This window comes from Mirounga angustirostris, unplaced genomic scaffold (genome assembly GCF_029215605.1).
Source record: "Mirounga angustirostris isolate CCGP_5_RB_7025 unplaced genomic scaffold, mMirAng1.0.hap1 SCAF_2, whole genome shotgun sequence".
Lineage (NCBI taxonomy): Eukaryota > Metazoa > Chordata > Mammalia > Carnivora > Phocidae > Mirounga > Mirounga angustirostris.
The window spans coordinates 39,560,856-39,584,265 of NW_026991710.1; the positions used below are offsets into that span (position 1 = coordinate 39,560,856).

The 23,410-nt window shown below is 39.7% G+C and overlaps 1 protein-coding gene across 1 annotated transcript in view; it reads right to left on the reverse strand.

Annotated features, from left to right (window-relative positions):
• The window catches only part of CORIN (corin, serine peptidase), a 201,733-nt gene that overhangs the window by 7,946 nt on the left and 170,377 nt on the right, over positions 1 to 23,410 (reverse strand). The window contains exons 16-18 of the mRNA XM_064582039.1: positions 20,745 to 20,861; positions 18,333 to 18,382; positions 18,005 to 18,179 (exon numbers count right to left, since the gene is read on the reverse strand). Of these exons, the coding sequence (XP_064438109.1) occupies positions 18,005 to 18,179; positions 18,333 to 18,382; positions 20,745 to 20,861 (342 nt within the window). The remainder of the gene's footprint in view (positions 1 to 18,004; positions 18,180 to 18,332; positions 18,383 to 20,744; positions 20,862 to 23,410) is intronic.

Below are 23,410 nucleotides of genomic sequence, written 5' to 3' on the forward strand. Positions count from 1 at the left end.
GTAAAATGCAGGAAGTGCAATCTCATGAGCATTACAAGATAATATTACAGAAGAATTATTTTTCATTAAATAAAGCCATCATTCAAAGAACATGTCTTTTCTTCTTTCTTTCTCTCTCTCTTCCTTTCTTTCTTCCTTTTTTCTTTCTTTCTTTCTTTCTTTCTTTCTTTCTTTCTTTCTTTCTTTCTTTCTTTCTTTCTTTCTTCCCTCTCTCTCCCTTTTCTCTCTCCCTCCCTTCCTTCTTTCTCTCCCCTCCTCCCCTTCACCTTTGCTTCCTCCTTTTTCTCCCTTCCACTTCCTCCCTTCCTTCCCTCCTTCCCTTGTTACTTCCATTTTTCCATCTACAGAAGTAAGTGCATAACCATTTGAGAAATTCAGTATTCACTTGAGATTCTATTAAAGGCATCTGAAATCAAGCAACAATTTATTTCAATTTCTGCCTATTTAATAGCTTCTTGACCTGGATTCAGAACTACTAAATTTTGCTTCTAACAAATATTCATCCACTTGCTTAAATCACAAGCAATGTTTCAAACAGTTGAACACTGCAAATTATTTGTAACAAGATGAAATAACAAATTTCAGACTTAATTACTAGATTGTGCTTAATCTAATTCTAACAGTGAAAAATAGAACTGCTAAATGTTAACTTGTATCTAGTAGTTTATTGCTACACAAGCTACTGTCCCTGTGGCATTAACATCTGCCAAAAACAAACCAACCGAAAGAGTACACAGGAAATTCACATAATTTTTGTAATCAGTGAGGATATTGTTCTTTTTCCTTTTTATGAATATGATGGAAAAAATAAAGTCTCTTTTAACGTCTTTTTTTCCAAGTCTGGCAAAAACCAGGAAAAACCACAACCTGTTATTTGAAATGGGCATATAAAGTGAAGGAACTGTGTATCAATGGTATACGGGCGTAGTAAACACATGCTGGAAAGAATGAGTCAGAAATAACGGCAGAGACAACCCCGTATTGGTGGAAGCAAAAAGAGGAAAGAAAATTTAGAGCTACGTGAATGCCACACGAGTCTAATCTCAGTTCATATTACCCCCCATGGAGAAATACATAGGAGCAAGCTATGTTCATATGGGCTTTCCAATGAAGAGTTTGAGCGACAAAGAAAAAAAGCCAAGTACACCCACTGAAAGTCTTCAGCATAAGGGGTACTTTTTCAAACTGAGCTGTCAGACCTCAAAACAGCAGCACAGAGAAATGGCACATCCTTAAAGAAGTTTCTGCAGAGACCCCTCATGTTCTGGGAGGGACAAGCAGGCAGAGAGGAAGTCCAGTGAAAATCCACCAATCACAGTGAAAATGGCCGAGGAAGACGTTAAGAGACCTTTTTCTCCTTTCATTCTAGCTCCAGGTGGCATTTCCTTGTCTGAAATTCACATTTACGGTCTAATTTGCTTCATGCCTATATTACTACTTTAACAATGGATACACTTTACAAAGAACATTGAGATAATATGATTTCAATGTAGAATTCTTCAACCATCAGCTCTAGAGAGAAAGCCCAGCTACATATACATCTTAGATGACATGCAGGAAAACTTATACAAAATTAAAGGCACACCATCCTTGGCCATAAGAACTGGTCAATTTGGTTTACATATGCCAGCCTGAACCCCGGTTTAGACACAAAAATGCCACATTTTTATTTATTTTAGCTAGCCAGGTTTAGAGATGTTCTATCTTCATCTTTTCTTAAGAGCATAAATTTTCCCTTTCTTTCATCCTTTCTGGTTTGGCTTTAATATATTTAACATCATTTTAAGAAAAAAAATTAATATTTATAATTAATACCTGTGATAGAAACCACCCTATTTTACAAGTCTTACTCCAGAAATAGCACAGCTAAGTAGTGATTTGGAGGTAGTTGAAGGTGACCAAATTTGCACTAAGAAATATCACATAATGGCATCATTGCTGTTCTACAAATCTCACGACCCACTTACTTTTACTTACTTACTTACTTACTTACTTACTTACTTATTTATTTATTTATTTAATACATAGAAAGAGCATGAGCAGGGGGAGCAGCAGGCAAAGGGAGAGGGAGAAGCGACTCCCCGCTGAGCAGGGAGCCCTATGCGGGGCTCAACCCCGGGACCCTGGGATCATGATTTGAGCTGAAGGCAGACGCTTAATTGACTGAGCCACCCAGGCGTCCCAAAATGAGGGATTTTAAACTTATTTTAAATATACTACTGGATTTCCCAACCCTCTTACTTTTAATATTGTGTTCTGCCCTTGGTATTCGTAAAGGATTCTCTTCAACACACCCAGAGAACAGACTTTAGAATGGGGTGATCACAGAGTGAATATGTGAAGGGACCAGATGGAAGTCATAGCAGAGTGTGTCAAATCACAGGCTCTGCCCATCTGGAGGGTCATCCACTTCTCCAATCCTGCTTATTGTTGTCATGTTGGAATGCCAGGTAGGACCTGACCTTTTGAATGTTCAAGGGAAGCTAGAGTTCTGGATTCCTTTTAAGGTATCCACAGTTTTAAATGTTGCCCCCTCCCCCCCCAAAAAAGGCAATACAATAAGCAAAATAAACCAGCAGCCTGGATTTACAGTAGTGTAAGAGCTCTACTTCATAGCTTTCCTAGTATTTCTATACACATTATTTCAAGTGGTCTTGCCAACTGTGAGATGTAACAAGAATTCTTATTCCATTTCATAGAAGAGAAAGCAGTGACTCACAGCAGATGAATGACTCATCTAAAGTCACAGAGGTAGTAAATGATGGTAACAGAATGCTGGTCCCTTAAACCCCTAGCCCACACCTTTTCTACTAAACTTCTCTGGAACAAAAAGAAAGGTCCACAGGCATCTACATCGGAATAGGGTACTGGCCACAGAAAAGCATGTCACACAGTGGACGCATTGGTGAGTGACAGGATGGCAGATAGCAGGAAGAGATCTTCTCTTTCCTGAACATATCTCCCGGACATGATGGGGAGCTAGCCACCAGTGATGAAATTACAGAAAGTGAACAATCCTGTTATCCCAGGATCCAAAAAAGCAAGAGAAGAGGATAGTCACATACATATCCTAGAAATTCAAGTATCAGATTTCAGAATGTTTGGGGAAGAAAAAGGCAGACATGATATTGTATCCAGGGACTCTTCAAGTACAGATCAAGAGAGATGAAAGAAATAAAATGCCAAATTCTGATGCTACCATCACAAGTGACTGCAATAAGAAAATGAAGAATCAGCTAAAGAGTAAATGAGACTGCATCAGGGTCCCAGAGCTTCGCAACTGGGAACTTTATCACAAAAGAGAGGCATGAAAGTGTAGCAATTACTGGAAATTCTTAATCATAGACTGAACAGGGATTTGTTTAAAAAGGAGAAATGTAGGAAACATAAAAATGGCTTCTCTGCAAAATAATGTGCAAGGACAAGGGAAGGGGAAAATTTCTGTCTGTGGCAAATAATATTAGCAAAGAACTAAGACGAAACAGAACTGTTTGGAGTTTCCTTTGCTTCCAATTTCTCTATTCAAAGAGGATGTTCTTCAGACAGTATGCATAAGATTCATCTTCCACTTGATAAAACATACAGGTGCTTAGTACATGACAATGTTGACCTGATGTGTGGTCTAAGATTTGGGAGGACTCAGTGAGACACCATTGACCTTCAGTAGATGAATTAACATTTCTAGTTCCAGACAAATTATAGTCCTAACTACTAAAAGAACTGCACATATGATTACTAAGAAACATCTAGAAGGACCTGATTAGTCAGTGAGCAAATATTTATTGAGTGGCTGCTATATATGCCATGCTAAAAGAAATGAAAACACAAGGGTGAGGAAGATAGTTCATGCCCTCACAGAGCTTTTATTCTACTGCACTAAAGAATATATAAAGAAATAAGATTATCCTGGGCACTTAGAAGTGACAAAATAGGGTTATATGATAGATGACTGAGAGGGGCGATTTCACTGTAGCCAAGATGGTTAGGGAAGGTCTTTGACAAAGTCGTACTTAAATAGAGACTTTAATGACCAGAAGGAGGTAGTTTTGTGACTCTAACTGTAAAAGCAGCAAATTCAAATGTCCTGAGGGAAAAATGAGCTTGGAGGATTTCAGGCACACAAGAAAGGCTAGATGTCTGCAGCCCAGTGAACCATGGGAGAGTAGAGGGTGATGCAGTCCAAGAGCTAGGACTAGATCTTGAAAGGCCATGATGAGAAGATTTTATTCTTGTTACAGTGGGAAGGGTTTAAGGCAGGGGGAGTGACATGGTCTGATTTACATTTTAGAAAGATAACTATCTCACTGTGTGGATAATAGACAATAAGGGGACAAGCGAGCAGTCAAAAAGACCAGATAGGAAACTGTTTTAACAGTTGTTATGGATTGATTATGTTTCCCCCACCCCCAATTCATATGTTGAAGTCCTAACCCCTGGTACATCAGAATATGATCTTTTTGGAGATAAGGTCTTTACAAAGGTAATCGAGTTAAAATGAGGTCATTAGGATGGGCCCTAAGATGGCTGGTGTCGTTATAAAAAGGGGAAATTTGGAGATAGGGATGCACACCAAGAGAACACTACGTGAAGATGAAGGCAGAGATTTGTGTGATGCTTCTACAAACCAAGGAATGCCGGAGATTGCCAGCAACCACCAGAATCTAGGTGAGAGGCATTCTCTCATAGCCTTCAGAGGGAACCAACCCTTCCCACACCTTGATCTTGGACTTCTAGCTTCCAAAACTGTAAGATAATAAAATTCTGTTGTTCAAGCCACCCAGTTTATGGTATTTTGTTATGGCAGCCCTAGGAAACCAATATAATAGTGAAGACCTGGTATGATGATGGCTTAGACTAGCATTATAGCATGAAGATGGTGAGAGGTGGTTGGGTTAGAGATAATTTGGAAATTATCTACAGAAATTATCACTGAGTAAATGTGAGAGGAATTAAGGATGATTCCTAGGTTTGGTGAACCAATGGATAATGATTTTTACTGAGATGGGGAAAGCTTGTGAGGCACACAATTATTTAATCAGTGGGAGAGGGTAAGGAACCAAGTTTGCTTTGGCAATTAAAGTAGGATGTTTATTACACATTCAAATGGACATCTCATCTAAGCAGTTAAATATACATGTTTAAAGTCAGTGGGTAAGGGTGGTGATTGAGAAAAATCTGGACTGAAGATATAAGTTTGGAAGTCATGAATAAATGTATGATATTCATATTTTATTTTCAAATATATCCATAATGATATTCATATCAATACTTGATATTCATATTTCAAATATGTACATGTATTTGCAACCATATTATTAGATGACTGTAGACAGATAAGAAAGCCAAGAATTGGGTCCTTGTCTTAGCTCAGGATGCTATAACAAATTACCATAGACTGAGTGACTAGAATAACATACACTTATTTCTCATAGTTCTGGGAGCTGGAAGTTCGAGATCAGGGTGATTGCATGGTTAGGTTCTGGTGAAGACACTCTTGCTGGTTTATAGATAACAATCTTCTTTTGTAACCTCATATGGCAGAAAAAGGTAGCAAGCTCTCTTCCTCTTCCTATATGGACATTATTCCCATTATGGGGTTTCCACCTTCATGATCTGATTACTTCTCAAGGGCCTCACCTCCTAATTCCATTCTGTTGGAGGTTAGAGTTTCAACATGTGCATTTGGAGGGGAAACAAAGCCTGCAGTCCATAATAGCTCTGGAGCATTAAAGCATTCAGTGGCCTAAAAAAGGAAGAGATGGGAAAAGAGAAAGAAATGGGTAGGTTGGTGAAATAAGAGGAAAACAAGACTATTTCAGTTTTTCTAAGACAAAAGTGAAGAAAGTATTTCAAGAAAGATGTAGTGATGAAATACTAGAGAGGGTTTCAATAAACTGGAAACTGAAAAGTCACCATTGGATATGGCAAGATGGAAGTCATCAAAGACTTGGCCATATCTGTGCTATACCTGTGATCACTTTGATGAGAGCTCAACCAAAATCGGTTGAGGAGAAGATGGGAAGTGGAAAAGGGGGGCCAATGACTGCATGAAAGTCTGTCAGGAGTTTTACTGTGAATTCCAGCCAGAATGAGCAATAGTTGATGAGAGATGGAAAATCAAGAGAAGGGGACTTAAGTTAGTGATATAAAGGCATGTTTGTTGAAGAGAATGATCCAGCAAAAAGGAGAATTAATGATGCAAAATAGAAATGATTTTAAAAATGAAGTCTTTAAAAAGATGGAGGATATGATTATCTTAAATAGAAACAGAGACACATCTTCCACCCTAAGTCAAGGGAAAGAAGGGGATATGGCCACATTTACAGGTAATTTGTTGAGATTAAGGGTAAGACAAGGTGAAATACATGATGGTGTCTCTTTTCTCCATGAAGTATGAGGTGAGACCAATGGAGGATGAGAGGATTTGGGGAGAGAGGAGATGTCAGATAGTTGTCTCTAAGGGTAGGAAAGTGACTCTGCTGTGGAGGTATATTGGAAGCGTCCTATATTGTTAGATGCTCATTCGAGATTCACGATCATACATTTTATGTGCGCTGTTAGCTGTCAGGGTGTGTGATATTCAATTGTTAGCTGTTCAGGTGCAGATGCAGAGGACACGGTAGGTAGTTGCATGACTAGAAGAAACACATAAGTCGGGGGCGGAGCAAGATGGCGGAGGAGTAGGAGACCTGGATTTCGTCTCCTCTCAGGAATTCAGCTGGATAGGGATCAAACCATTCTGAACACCTACAAACTCAACAGGAGATCGAAGAAAAGAAGAGCAACAACTCTCTCATCAGAAAAGCGACCACTTTCTGGAAGGTAGGACGTTTGGAGAAGTGAATCCGAGGCGATATTCGGGAGGATAGACGGCGGGGGAGGGGCCTCCGTCGGCCGCTTCTGGCAAGTGATCGAGCCGCGGAGCACAAAATCGGAACTTTTAAAAGTCTGCTCCGCCGAGGGACGTCACTCTGGTGGCTAAGCGGGGGGTGGAACCCTCCGGGACAGTGTGGTCTCAGGACCCTCGGGGTCACAGAAAGACCGGGGGTGCCTGAGTGCGGCAGAGCTCCCAGGTATCGGAGCAGGGAAGCCGGCTGCAGAGGCGGAGCCCAGGCGCGGGCTCTCAGCTCGGGGTGGCCATAAACCGTGATCCGCGGCACAGTCGGCCCCTGCTCCTCCAGCAGGGACCCAACAAGCGGCAGATCCGGGGAGACTCACCTTCCTCCCCCGGGAGGAGCTGCGCGGGAGTGCACCGCAGGGATCTGCTGGGTTTGGAGACTCCACCCGGGGTCGGGTGCCAGAGATAGAAATGCGCGGTCACAGGCCGGGCGAGCACGGAGTGCGGCCGGAGACCGGGGAGACGGGAGTCACTGACGGCTTTTCTCTGGGGGCTCACTGAGGAGCGGGGCCCCGAGTTCTCGGCTCCTCCGGGGCGGAGATTGGGAGGCCGCCATTTTCGCTCTCCGCCTCCAAAGCTGTACGGAAAGCTCGCAGGGAACAAAAGCCCCGGAGAGCAAACCCGAGCAGATTACTTAGCCGGGAGGGGGCAAGGGCGGGGCAATTCCGCCTCCGGCAGAGACATTTGGAAACCACGGCAACAGGCCCCTCCCCAGAAGATCAGCGAGAACCGCCAGCCAAGACCAAGTTTACCGATCAATGAGAACGGCAGAACTCCAGCGCTAGGGGACTACTGCACATAGAATTCACGGCTTTTTTACCATGATTCTTTAGTCTTTTAAAGTTAATTTTTTTTAACTGTCTTTTTTGTCTTTTTATTTCTTTTTGAATTTTTCTTTTTCCCTTTTTCAACCAACATCTTATCAATCCCCTTTAAAAAAAAAAAAACATTTTTATTTTTCATTTTTAGAGTCATATTCTATCCCTTCATAGTAGTTACCCATATTTTTAGCTTATATATATAAGTTGTTCTCTCTTTAAAATTTTGTGATAGTTTCTTCTAACAGATTAAAATATACCCTAAATCTCTAGTATATGGTGTTTTCTATTCCCCTGCCTGATCACATCCTCTCCCTTTTTTTTCTCTTTTTCTTTTTTCTTTTTTTAAATCCTCTTCTTTCTTTTTTCAAGCAACTTCTTATCAATTCCTTTTATAACATTTTTTATAATTTCCATTTTTACAGTCATATTCCATCCCTTCATCATATCAACCCTTATTTTTGTACATATATAAGTTTTTCTTTCTTTAAAATTTTGGGAGGCACTTTCTTCTAAAAGACCAAAATACACCCCAAATCTACTGTGTGGCTGATCTATATACCATATAGATCATATTTGATCACATTCTGGTTTTTCTTTTGTTGTTGTTGTTTTGTTTTGTTTGTTTTTGTTTTTATCTTTATCTTTTTCTTTTTCTTTTTTTTTCTTTTTCTTTTTTCTCTCTTTCCCTTTCTTATCCCACTGCTTCAGGTCTTTTCTGATTTGTTTAAAGTATATGTTCTGGGGACGTGGTTACTCTGCTAACATTTTGTTCTCTCATTAATCTATTCTCCTCTGCACAAAATGACGAGACGGAAAAAATCACCTCAACAAAAAGAACAAGAGGTAGTACCGACTGCCAGGGACCTACTCAATACGGACATTAGTACGATGTCAGATCTAGAGTTCAGAATCATCACTTTAAAGATACTAGCTGGGCTTGAAAAAAATATGGAAGTTATTAGAGAAACCCTTTCTGGAGAAGTAAAAGAGCTAAAATCCAACCAAGTAGCAATCAAAAAGGCTATTAATGAGGTGCAGTCAAAAATGGGGGTGCTAACTGCTAGAATAAATGAGGCAGAAGAGAGAATCAGTAATATAGAAGATGAAATGATGGAAAATAAAGAAGCTGAGAAAAAGAGAGATAAACAACTACTGGATCACGAGGGCAGAATTCGAGACATAAGCGATACCATAAGACGAAACAACATTAGAATAATTGGGATCCCAGAAGAAGAAGAAAGAGAGAGAGGGCCAGAAGGTATAATGGAGCAAATTATAACAGAGAACTTCCCTAATTTGGGGAAAGAAACAGGCATGAAAATCCAGGAAGCACAGAGAACCCCTCTCAAAATCAATAAAAATAGGTCAACTCCCCGACATCTAATAGTAAAACTTACCAGTCTCATAGACAAAGAGAAAATCCTGAAAGCAGCTCGGGAGAAGACATATGTAACCTACAAGGGTAGAAACATTAGATTGGCAACAGACCTATCCACAGAGACCTGGCAGGCCAGAAAGGACTGGCAGGATATATTCAGAGCACTAAATGAGAAAAATATGCAGCCAAGAATACTCTATCCAGCTAGGCTGTCATTGAAAATTGAAGGAGAGATAAAAAGCTTCCAGGACAAACGAAAACTAAAGGAATTTGCAAACACAAAACCAGCCCTACAAGAAATCTTGAAAGGGGTCCTCTAAGCAAAGAGAGAGCCTAAAAGCAACACAGACCAGAAAGGAACACAGACAATATACAGTAACAGTCACCTTACAGGCAATACAATGGCACTAAATTCCTATCTTTCAATAGTTACCCTGAATGTAAATGGGCTCAATGCCCCAATCAAAAGACACAGGCTAACAGACTGGATTAAAAAACAAGACCCATCGATATGCTGTCTGCAAGAGACTCATTTTAGAACCAAAGACACCCCCAGATTGAAAGTGAGGGGGTGGAAAACCATTTACCATGCTAATGGACACCAAAAGAAAGCTGGGGTGGCAATCCTTATATCAGACAAATTAGATTTTAAACCAAAGACTGTAATAAGAGATGAGGAAGGACACTATATCATACTTAAAGGATCTATCCAACAAGAAGATTTAACAATTGTAAATATCTATGCTCCTAACATGGGAGCAGCCAGTTATATAAGGCAATTAATAACAAAAGCAAAGAAACACATCGACAACAATACAACAATAGTGGGGGACTTTAACATCCCCCTCACTGAAATGGACAGATCGTCTAAGCAAAAGATCAACAAGGAAATAAAGACTTTAAATGACACACTGGACCAAATGGACTTCACAGACATATTCAGAACATTCCACCCCAAAGCAACGGAATACACATTCTTCTCTAGTGCCCATGGAACATTCTCCAGAACAGATCACATCCTAGGTCATAAATCAGGTCTCAGCCGGTACCAAAAGATTGGGATCATTCCCTGCCTATTTTCAGACCACAATGCTTTGAAACTAGAACTCAATCACAAGAGGAAAGTCGGAAAGAACTCAAATACATGGAGGCTAAAGAGCATCCTACTGAAGAATGAATGGGTCAACCAGGAAATTAAAGAATTAAAAAAATACATGGAAACCAATGAAAATGAAAACACAACTATTCAAAATCTTTGGGATGCAGCAAAGGCAGTCCTAAGAGGAAAGTATATAGCAATACAAGCCTTTCTCAAGAAACAAGAAAGGTCTCAAGTACACAACCTAACCCTACACCTAAAGGAGCTGGAGAAAGAACAGCAAATAAAGCCTAAACCCAGCAGGAGAAGAGAAATAATAAAGATCAGAGCAGAAATCAATGAAATAGAAACTAAAAGAACAGTAGAACAGATCAACGAAACTAGGAGCTGGTTCTTTGAAAGAATTAACAAGATTGATAAACCCCTGGCCAGACTTATCAAAAAGAGAAGAGAAATGACCCAAATCAACAAAATCATGAATGAAAGAGGAGAGATCACAACCAACACCAAAGAAATACAAACAATTCTAAGAACATATTATGAGCAACTCTATGCCAGCAAATTAGATAACCTGGAAGAGATGGAGGCATTCCTAGAGATGTATCAACTACCAAAACTGAACCAGGATGAAATAGAAAACCTGAACAGACCTATAACCACTAAGGAAATTGAAGCACTCATCAAAAATCTCCCAAAAAACAAAAGCCCAGGGCCAGATGGCTTCCCAGGGGAATTCTACCAAACATTTCAAGAAGAATTAATACCTATTCTTCTGAAACTGTTCCAAAAAATAGAAACGGAAGGAAAACTTCCAAACTCATTTTATGAGGCCAGCATTACCTTGATCCCCAAACCAGACAAAGACCCCATCAAAAAGGAGAATTACAGACCAATATCCCTGATGAACATGGATGCAAAAATTCTCACCAAAATACTAGCCAATAGGATCCAACAGTACATTAAAAGGATTATTCACCATGACCAAGTGGGATTTATCCCTGGGCTGCAAGGTTGGTTCAACATCCGCAAATCAATCAATGTGATACAATACATTAACAAAAGAAAGAACAAGAATCATATGATCCTCTCAATAGATGCAGAAAAAGCTTTTGACAAAGTACAGCATCCTTTCTTGATCAAAACTCTTCAGAGTATAGGGATAGAGGGTACATACCTCAATATCATAAAAGCCATCTATGAAAAACCTACAGCAAATATTATTCTCAATGGGGAAAAACTGAGAGCTTTCCCCCTAAGGTCAGGAACGCGGCAGGGATGTCCACTATCACCACTGCTATTCAACATAGTATTGGAAGTCCTAGCCACAGCAATCAGACAACAAAAAGAAATCAAAGGCATCCAAATTGGCAAAGAAGAAGTCAAACTCTCACTCTTTGCAGATGATATGATACTTTATGTGGAAAACCCAAAAGACTCCACCCCAAAACTGCTAGAACTCATACAGGAATTCAGTAAAGTGGCAGGATATAAAATCAATGCACAGAAGTCAGTGGCATTCCTATACACCAACAACAAGACAGAAGAAAGAGAAATTAAAGAGTCGATCCCATTTACAATTGCACCCAAAACCATAAGATACCTAGGAATAAATCTAACCAAAGAGACAAAGGATCTGTACTCAGAAAACTATAAAATACTCATGAAAGAAATTGAGGAAGACACAAAGAAATGGAAAAACGTTCCATGCTCATGGATTGGAAGAACAAATATTGTGAAGATGTCAATGCTACCTAGAGCAATCTACACATTCAATGCAATCCCCATCAAAATACCATCCACTTTTTTCAAAGAAATGGAACAAATAATCCTAAAATTTGTATGGAACCAGAAAAGACCCCGCATAGCCAGAGGAATATTGAAAAAGAAAAGCAAAGCCGGCGGCATCACAATTCTGGACTTCAAGCTCTATTACAAAGCTGTCATCATCAAGACAGCATGGTACTGGCACAAAAACAGACACACAAATCAATGGAAGAGAATAGAGAGCCCAGAAATGGACCCTTAACTCTATGGTCAACTAATCTTCGACAAAGCAGGAAAGAATGTCCAATGGAACAAAGACAGTCTCTTCAACAAATGGTGTTGGGAAAATTGGATAGCCACATGCAGAAGAATGAAACTGGACCATTTTCTTACACCACACACAAAAATAGACTCCAAATGGTTGAAAGACCTCAATGTGAGACAGGAGTCCATCCAAATCCTAAAGGAGAACACAGGCAGCAACCTCTTTGACCTCAGCCGAAGCAACTTCTTCCTAGAAACATCGCCAAAGGCAAGGGAAGCAAGGGCAAAAATGAACTATTGGGACTTCATCAAGATAAAAAGCTTTTGCACAGCAAAGGAAACAGTCAACAAAACCAAAAGACAACCGACAGAATGGGAGAAGATATTTGCAAATGACATATCAGATAAAGGGCTAGTATCCAAAATCTATAAAGAACTCATCAAACTCAACACCCAAAGAACAAAGAATCCAATTAAGAAATGGGCAGAAGACATGAACAGACATTTTTCCAAAGAAGACATCCAAATGGCCAACAGACACATGAAAAAGTGCTCAATATCGCTCGGCATCAGGGAAATCCAAATCAAAACCTCAATGAGATACCACCTCACACCAATCAGAATGGCTAAAATTAACAAGTCAGGAAACGACAGATGTTGGCGGGGATGCGGAGAAAGGGGAACCCTCCTACACTGTTGGTGGGAATGCAAGCTGGTGCAGCCACTCTGGAAAACTGTATGGAGGTTCCTCAAAAAGTTGAAAATAGAGCTACCCTATGATCCAGCAATTGCACTACTGGGTATTTACCCCAAAGATACAAAAGTAGGGATCCGAAGGGGTACGTGCACCCCGATGTTTATAGCAGCAATGTCCACAATAGCCAAACTGTGGAAAGAGCCAAGATGTCCATCGACAGATGAATGGATAAAGAAGATGTGGTATATATATACAATGGAATATTATGCAGCCATCAAAAGGAATGAGATCTTGCCATTTGCAACGACGTGGATGGAACTGGAGGGTATTATGTTGAGTGAAATAAGTCAAACAGAGAAAGACATGTATCATATGATCTCACTGATATGAGGAATTCTTAATCGCAGGAAACAAACTGAGTGTTGTTGGAGTGGGGGGTGGGGTGGGAGGGATGGGGTGACTGGGTGATGGACACTGGGGAGGGTGTGTGCTCTAGTAAGTGCTGTGAATTGTGCAAGACTGTTGAATCTCAGATCTGTACCTCTGAAACAAATAATGCAATATATGTTAAGAAAAAAAAAAGAAGAAGAAGAAGGTAGCGGGAGGGGAAGAATGAAGCGGGGGAAATCGGAGGGGTAGACGAACCATGAGAGACGATAGACTCTGAAAAACAAACTGAGGGTTCTAGAGGGGAGGGGGGTGGGAGGATGGGTTAGCCTGGTGGTGGGTATTGAGGAGGGCACATTCTGCATGGAGCACTGGGTGTTGTGCACAAACAATGAATCATGGAACACTTCATCTAAAACTAATGATGTAATGTATGGGGATTAACATAAGAATAAAATAAAAAAATAAAAAAAATAAATTAAATAAATAAAAAAATAAAAAAAAATAGAAACACATAAGTCACTACAAAGCTTAAAAGGGGAGGAGCTCCCAGTTTCTGTGAGCCCCAGAAACTATGAGGTTTGGCACATATTTTAAGCCAACTTCTGGCCACATGCTAAACCCAGATATTTTCTACTGGAGAGAGGAGGATGAGAGAGAATATCTCCATAGGAGGCAGCGCAGTGGCAAGGGTGGAGTCAGGTCATTGTCACCAAGGACTTTTTAAAACCACATTTGCTTACTGTCCAGTGCTGCTGGAAAATAGCACCCCAGGGGAGGTATGGATCCAAAATGGAGAATTTCTGCTTTAGTGGACACTATTACTGACAGGAATGGGTCAAATCGCTTAAGTTGATAGAACGGAAAAACACATGTGAATTACCAGCACAGTTCATAAGCACCTAGAGATAAAGAGGGAATCAGGAGGACACATCATGATTTAACTTTTAATAAAAAACAGACTAAGCCTCTCACTTCCTTTTCTGAGTGCACTAACAGACTGCTAGACCAGGACAGCTGGGCAAGCACAGTGATTTTGTTTTGTGGAGAATGAGAGAGGGAGCTGTCCAGAAGGACTGACGTGATGAGCTTGGAGCACAAGGTTAACTGAGAAGAGAAGGAGCACGAGGAGATGTGGGACTGAAATCACTGGGGGACACATGCAGACCAGCAACTGCAGTCCTGTTGGAGAGAAGAGCTGATTGGGAGAAATCACGGCGTGGGTGACATGGTGGCGCTAAGGGTTATGTTCATATAGGGAGGTGATCATTTTTCATGTGCATTTCCTGGAGAGGAATTAGATGCTTCTGACAATGACTACTTGTGGGCCAGCCTAGGAAGCTCAGCCTTAAGACTTTCAGAGGCGGAAGAAGGCAGAAAATTGCTTGTTAAATTACCCCTGAAAGCCAGTCTTTCTTTCTCACAAGTGTTAAAGTTGAGTTGTGATTAGGGCATATGGGACTTGATCTGATCAGCTTAGTATTTCATATGTTCTTAATTTTCATTTGGGATTTTTAAATACTTCTCCATAAAAGAGCAAAACAAACTTGTCCTTTTTTTTTTTTTTAAACCAATATAATTAAAAGAGACAAGCTTGAGAAGACCTACAGATGGGTCACGCTGGGCCTTGCCAAAGTATAGAATCACAATATGAAGTGAATCCCATTAATTGCAGCAGTTGATGGCTTCAGCAGAGAATAAGGCTTACAATGAGAAGTTCTCAAAGCCTGCAGGCCACTGGAGAGATTGTAACATGGAATCTGTTATTAGCACACATTCAAGCAAAGGCTTATTTGATGTTGGGCAATTTCTAGCTTTTTATGGACAGGCCAGGTCCCTCTCGACAGTCCTGTTTAGTTAGTGTTCCATGAAATTTCACCAAGACCTTAATTGTAAACACATAGTTCTTCTCTACTGCAAGGTTTCTTGTTAACTTTACAGAGCTATCAGTGAAAGAGGAAGCTTGGATACCACGTACGGAAATGACAGAAGTGGCTTGACACATAAAGAATATTATTCCCTTAAAGAACTGCTGGATTTATTTAGGTAATCCTAAATTAGGTGTTTTGATGAATGCACTCTTGATAGTGTCATCTCTGCTTATCACGGAGTTATCAATCAGAACTGGGAAAGACATCTGGAAACATCTGGCCCCTTCCAAAGCAATAACACTGTCATGTATTTCCCGACACACTACACAGACTCTCCCAATCATTTTTGATCTTTACACATTAAAACTTCTCAAGAGGAGGTTCTGGTTTAATTTTTTATATTTTATTTTCCCAAAAAGAACAATCAACTGGATATACACATTTCCATTTTATAATCACTTATTGCATTATATTCTAATTACTTGTTTAAATGTCTGCCTCCTTACTAGGTTAGCACTCCAAGGAAGGAAACATGTATTCATCTCTGGAACCCCCATGGAGAGCTAAGTATACATGCTGGGACTCTAGCCTATAGAAACAAGAGGACAAGGAGGTGAGTAGCTTTGTTTGAGAAGATGTATTGCAGTATTATTAAGATGGCAGCAAATTGGAACTAACCTGAATGTCCATTATCTGGGGAGTAATAGAAAAAGTTATGGTAAATGTAGATAAGGGAATATCATTTAGTTTTGAAAAAGAGCTAGAGCTATATCCATTGACCTAGAGGGAGGTCCATAATATATTGTTGTATGAGAAAAACAACTTAACAAACAGAAGCACAGATTGTGATTCCAAGTTGTAAAAGCAAACAGTAGCACCCTGTGAAAAATGTGTTTATAGGTGAGAAAGAACATTGGCTAGGCTGTAACAGGGGTTACTGTGATGATGATGAGAAAGTAGAGTATGGAAGAAGATAAAAATACTGCCAGCAAAGTGCAAAAATACTCATGCCGTAATGCAAAGGGGAAAGGTAGAATGCGTATTTTTGGCAGTAATTTTTTAAAAGAAAAGCTGACCTTTACTGAGAGTTCACTGATCAGCGTCAGGCATGGTTCCCAAGGCTTTGCACAAGACTGTTTTACTTACTGCCCGCACCAACCCTGTGCAGTAGGGACTGTTATTTCCCTCATGTCACAAGTGAAGAAACTGTGGGCCAGAGAAGTTAATGAATTGACCCGTGGTGACACAGTAAGTGGCAAAGCTAAAAATAAAACAATAGGCAAAAAAAAAAAAAAAAAGAAAGAAAGAAATTGCATTTTTTTTCTAGAACTTAACCTGAGCAAATGAAAACAATTTAGTTAGGTGATAGAACTATGAATTATTTCGTTTTGAATTTTTGCTATTATTTAATATTTAATTTTACTTTAAATAAAGTAAAATTATTTTTTAAAAATAGGGAGAAAAAGTGGTATGGTGGTTTTTAAAACCTGTCCTCAAATCCTCCTCCTACTGAGAGTAGAGTTCTTTGTTTCTTTGCTTTGGATCTGGGTGGGGCTTGTGGGGGCTCTGACCAATCACACAGAAGAGGCACCATGTATGTCTTTGGAGGCTAGGTCTCCCTTTTGGAGAAGCTGGTTCTGGTGGGTGCCAGCCACCAGGGTGTACTAAGGCCCCAGCCAACAGGCAGCACTGACTGCCTGACTTCCGAGGGTTCCAGCCCTCAGCCTTAGAATCTTCCAGCTGAGGCCCCAGACATGGCTGATCAGAGACAAACTGCACCAGCTATGTCATGTCCAAATGTCTGACCCCCAGAATCTTGTGTGAACATACTAAATGTTTGGGATTTTTTGTGTGTGTTTGTTATTGTAACTGTTGGGCTTGGGGTTTTTTTGCTCCTAAAATACACAACAGAGGGTTGGAATGGGAGAGGACCTTCTACAGTGATGGTTGTCAATTTAGGGTAGATTTGCCCTTTGTCTTATTTTTCTGTTCCCTTTAGGCATATTGTAATGATTAATTTTATATGCCAATGTGGCTGTGCCATGGCGCCCAAATATTTGGTCAAACATTATTCTAGATGCTTCTGTGAAGGTGGTTTTTGGGCTAGATTAACATTTAAATTGGTGGATTTTGAATAAAGCAGATTACCCTCCATAATATGATTATCCTCATCCCATATATTGGAGACCTGAAGAGAACAAAGACTAACCTCTCCTGAGCAAGAAGAAATTCTGCCAGCACATTGCCTTTGGACTCCAACTGCAACTCTCCCTGAGTCTCCAGGCTGCTGATCTACACCATTAGATTTTGGACTCAGCAGCAACCCCCACAATCATGTGAGACCATTTCTTAAAATAAATTCAGCCCTCCTCTCTCATTGGTCTCTCATTCTCTGGAGAACCCTTATACACATATTGTGGTACCTTTAACTCTCCTTCTCAAAGTCCTCACTAGTCCCTCCAGTATCCTCACCTTCCTGTAGTATACATCAATCCTCTTTGTTGAACCTCAGGTGTATTCGATGTATTTAAGAGGGCTAGCAAAGAGACTAATGCTAGCTGGACAGTCAACCTCCTAAACTTCTTCCTCTTCCTCTTCCTCCCTCTTTAGGGAAAAATTCATAAGCAATATACATCCATTTCCAATAAATGATTAGCACCTACATAGGATGACAACATCAAGAGTAAAAAAACTTAAGCAGATGAAGTAGATCAACTGTGGCTTTCGCACTGAAGTGGCTTCACAGAATGACATACGCCACTAACAAGGCCCAAGGGACAAAATGATCAAATCCAGGCAAAGCCAAAGGACAAAGTGCAGCTTACCCCTCGAAGCAGTGGGCAACTGTCAGGACCCACTTCTTGGCAATGAGGACACAGCCACAAATGTGTCCACTGGGTTCACTCTGCAGGGAACACTGCCATGGCCACCTTCCAGGGCGACTCGTCCGACCCCCAAGGATCCTCTTGTTCATTCGGGCAGCAGGGCGACGCCCGCAGTCTACCGAGGAGCAGGAAAGACAGCGTGTGATTCACTGCTAAACCCAGCGAGATACTTGGGTCTTTGCTGTTAAGTGCAAAGTCCTGTTCTTCCCCTGAGCCAACCCAGTTAAATTAAGATCATATTCCATTGCCACACCACTAATGCTCTCACCTTGTTTAGTACACAGAAGAGAAATCTTACTTCTGCTATGACAAGCCTGCCTAGATTTGGAAACATAAAATGGCATAATGTTAAGTTACATATTTATCATTCACTTCAAACACTTCACCAGTGAAAAGCAAGACATAGGTTCAACCATTCCCAGAGGTCACATTCCTTGAGTAACAGAAATTCGTGCAGAAATTCTTGAGGCAGGGCTGTTGGCAAATATCACCTTGGAAATAAGGGTATATGGAGGACGTGTACCTTTTTTTTTTTTAAGCTCCTTTAATATCATCATAACATAATCTCACATGGGTGGGAAAAGAAACTACTGTTAGCAAAGTTTCCCACATCATCTTGGCTGTGGCACCACCCAGAATATTGACTCAAACCATGATTTTCAAAGTAGGCAGAGGAAGGCAAGGGAACTGGGCTACTTCTTAGAATCTTTGGTGAGGAAGGAGCATGTCAGACTTTTATGTGGATGTCCAAAAGAAGTTGCAAACAGTTTGAGAGAAATAAAGTATCACTTCAAAAAGTTAGAGAACAGATAAAGGAACTAAATTTTTTAGACTGGAAAAAAATTTTGACGAGACCTGTGATATTAAAATGTGGATCTATGATTGGCTGACAGGAAGAAGGGGGGTTAAATTTATTCCATGTATCTCTAGGTGGTGGGATCAGAACCAGTCAGTAGAACTTAACAGGAAGTAAGTTCAGGAAAGAAAGACCTTTCTAAAAATCATAGTTAACCTTTAAAGGTAAGAACATGGGCCATGTTTTAACATCTATAAATGTGGCTGCACAAGAGAACTCACTTTAGGGTACATTAAATTTCAATCACGAAGTTCTCTTCCAACCATGAAGCATTTATTCATAGTATAAATTAAAAAACAAAAGACACTTTGGGACTGTCAAAAATACTGTGATGTGCTTAGAATCATAGATTTCTCAGAAAAAAAAAATCCCTAAATATGTCATGTCCACTTTCCTTTTTGAGGATTTATTGTGCTTTCATTTCTTGTTAAATCTGCATGGGGGCATGCGTAATTATTTGTATCAATAAATTATATAATACAGAAAAACATTCCTGCTTTTTGCCTTCCCACACCTAAAGTCCTGTCTCCTCCTTACTCTCTATCTTGTTATCCTTAATTTCTTTGTAGTATTTCCAAATATCTGAAATTCCTTTTGTTTACTGGCTTATAGTCTCTCTGTCCACCTATATAGCATATTCCTTGGAATGAGGGCCCTTGTTCCCCTCACTCACTCCTACATCTCCTCACAACCTGGCACTGAACCTGCCAGAGAAGAGATACTCAATAATCAGTTGTTAATTAGTTAGATCCCAAAATCACAACTTGTAGAAATAGGAAAAAACAGCAAAGACTATCTGTAATAAAAATAAAATAAATTTTATTTTATAGGAAATTGTGGTTATATAAGATCACAAATCTAGTTAGTAAGCCAGAAGTAGAACCAGTTCTACCAACTCCCAATTTACAATTGAATGTATGTATGTATGTACATATGTGTGTATGTATTAAACCTGAAGGGGCTTTTCTCTCATTTGCAATTTGGGGGGAAAAATCACTCTGTTGAAAGATTCAGGTCATTGTTTTGAAGGAAATCCTTCAGAAATTTGGCTGCAGAGTTCGGTCTCTGGGGAAATTTTCAAGACATTCTAAAGAGAAATGGCCTACCTTTCGATTTCTTTGAAATTCTTAAGTGGTTTCTCTAGCACTTATTAAAAGCTTTGGAGTCAGATTAACTTGGTTTGAGTTGAGAGGCCACTGTGGGCTGTGAGTTTTGATCAAGTTATTTAAATATTCTGTAGCTATGACCCTATAATGTAATAGCCACTAAATAAGTGTTAATTCCTTCGATTTCCTCCATATCCCCATATCCCCAGCCATAGACAAGGGAGACAGCCTTGTTCAAGATGCCATGATTTTTAGGGAAAATTTTCAGAAGTATTCTTTCAAGGCTACTTGATTATAATTTCATTTTGTGTCAATTTTTTTCCTCAGACTGTCCAAGTTTGATCAGTTCTCATTACTTCAATTCCCTGTTAACTAGTTATATGTAGAATCTGTACAAACTGCAGATATGAGAATTTACTTTGAATAGGATGTGAAAAAACTCCAAAATTAGAACCTAAGTTCTTCTTCCTTCCCCATGATAGTTGCTGTAATCATCATTAAAGAAACATGTAATTAGCAAGAGAAAAATAATCTATGTCTAGAAAGAAGAAATAAAGCCAAACAGTGTTGAAATATAAAGCCCAATCACCATTCTATGGATGTTCTTTATTGACGTGATAAATTTGGATTATCTTAAGTTAGAAGTAGGAGAAGGTCCCTGATGATAGACTCTTGCTCCATAATCCACTCTACACAGCTCTTGTGCAAGCGGTCTTACCCTTTTACCAACAGTTCATGCAAAGTAGTCCCGTTGAGGCTCTCCCAGCTGGAGTGTAATGTCAACCACAGTTGGTCTTGCTCCTGTTCCTGTACCAATTCGGTCACAGATGGTTCTCTAATATAAGGACAAATAACAATGATACATTCAAAGCACAATGATCTTTGACCAGACAATATCATTCCTTAGCACTCACTGTCTTTCAAAAAGAAGCATTACATTATGTCAATATTTCAAGAGGGGGATTTGTATTAGAAATTTGGCATGGAATATGATCAGCAAGAGAGGATCTAAAGCAATAAAGATCCAAATGTTATGGCAATTTTAATCATTCTCTCCACTGACACACATTTGAACTTTGTGAGGTGTTAGAATTCTAATGTATATGATGTAAAAGTTCCAATACCTAAAAAACAAGAGCAACTTTGGGCAGGGATCACAAAAAGTAAAAGAATTTATCTGCCCAGGATTTTTTTTTCCTCCTCTTTTCTTACCCAATGTAATCCTGCAGTGCAGCAATACCTTAAAATAAATAAAATAAAATAAAATAAAGTAAATAAAGTAAAAAATAAAGAAGTAAGTAAAGTAAATTGATGGCCACTTAGTGTCTATTTGGGCAGTATAAAATTATAATGATGTTTTTCAACATACTGCAAAATCCTCGAGAACTAAAAATTAGGAAAAACTCTGGAAAATAAAGATGGGAGTTAACATTATTTTGCTCTTTACCTATATTCTTACTCAACTTCTACCAATACTTTTCTGTGAATGTCTCATTCATTCAAATAAATACGGATACCCTGTATCCGAGATTTAAAACCTTAGGTTTCAAAAGTATTCAGGTTTTGTGTAAAATATTCTATTCTAAATGAAATAATTGGTTCTTTTAGGCAATCCATATTTGCAGAAAACTGTTGGGACTTTCATCACCTAATGCCCAAGGGTAGAAAATGTGGAGGAATCAATCTAGATAGGAAGGAAGAGGGCTGCCTCTGGACCTGGAAGGAAAGTGGTACTTTGCTGAAGTTGGAGGGGGGTAGAGAATTCAAATCAGATAGCCTCTATCTTTCTTTTCAAGTAAAAGGTGAGCACCTTTGATGAGAGTTGGGGGTGGCGGGGGTGCATGATGATGAGAAAAGTGACACATATAATACGGATTTGTTCCCTGGTGGAAATGTTTGGAGAAACACATCAAAGTTAAGTGAGAAAATGAATGTAAGAAAGGAAAATAAAATAAAATAAAAACAGAGAGGGAGGTAAACCATAGGAGACTTTTTTTTTTAAAGATTTTTTATTTATTTATTTGACAGAGAGAGACATAGCGAGAGCAGGAACACAAGCAGGGGGAGTGGGAGAGGGAGAAGCAGGCTTCCCGCTGAGCAGGGAGCCCGATGTGGGACTCGATCCCAGGACCCTGGGATCATGACCTGAGCCGAAGGCAGACGCTTAACGACTGAGCCACCCAGGCGCCCAGGAGACTCTTAACTCTAGGAAACAAAGAGGGTTGCTGGAGGGGAGGTGTGTGGGAGGATGGGGTAACTGGGTGATGGGCATTAAGGAGGGCACTTGATGGAATGAGTACTGGATGTTATATGCAACTGATGAATCACTAAATTCCTCCTCTGAAACTAATAATACACTATATGTCAACTAAATTGAACTTAAATTAAGAAAATTTTTAAAAAGACATCACATAGAATTTCCTAAGAGAAATACATATTATTCATGTATTCAGTTATATGCTTATAATCTAGATTTTACCGTCTTGTCAATGAGTGCAAATACCTGTTTATGACACCCGTCCCCCCAACCCAAAAAAAAAGATAAGTGAGAAGAACGGCAACAGCACTCAGGGTTCAAATGAACCTGGAAATCCTGAAGTTTTAGTAGCATCAAGTTTGCAGGCTTCGTGACTTTTCCAATAACGGGATGCCATATTTCAAAAAAAGGGGGGGAGGGCACAGGAAGGGAAGCAAAGTTAGACTCAGTGGCATTGAAAGAAAAATGAACATTTCAGCTGATTATTTAAAAACTATTGTAATGTCATAATAGAAAGCAAAAGGAACAAAACCTTCCCCAAAGCCTGTTACTTATAAAAGAGGAAAACCCTCTAAAGAGAACACTTGATGGTAGAGTAAAAGCCAAAGAAAAAAACAAACCAAAGCCCTTAATAATGAGTGGATTCTAATCATTTGATTTTAAAACAGAGAGCATGAACCCTGACCACACTTTAAGAAGAGTTCCACAAGACTGAAATTTATTTAGGAACTTGAATGAACGATGGGATGATTGAAGACTTCACAAAACCTACTGCAAAATGAGGAGTTTTGTTTTCTTTGACCAAAATGAGAGTCTGGCTTTCTGTCAATCTCACAAGTTCTGTATGTGGAGGCATAGGCAAGAGGCAAACAATTAAAAGTCAGACAGAGGTCACAAACACCACTGACGGTGTTTCTCCTGCTACCTGCATCCTGAGAATTCCTTTCTGCAGTCGATCAACTTGAGGGCCTCCTAAATCCAGGCATATGACTGGCCGTAAGCCAAAGGAAGATAAGCTTCAGATTTGTTGTTTAATTAAGTCATTCTTTAGGCAGGTATTTATAGGGCAAATGGGACTCTCACAAGGAGGGCTATTCAGCATAGGATTTGCACAATGGTGGATTGAA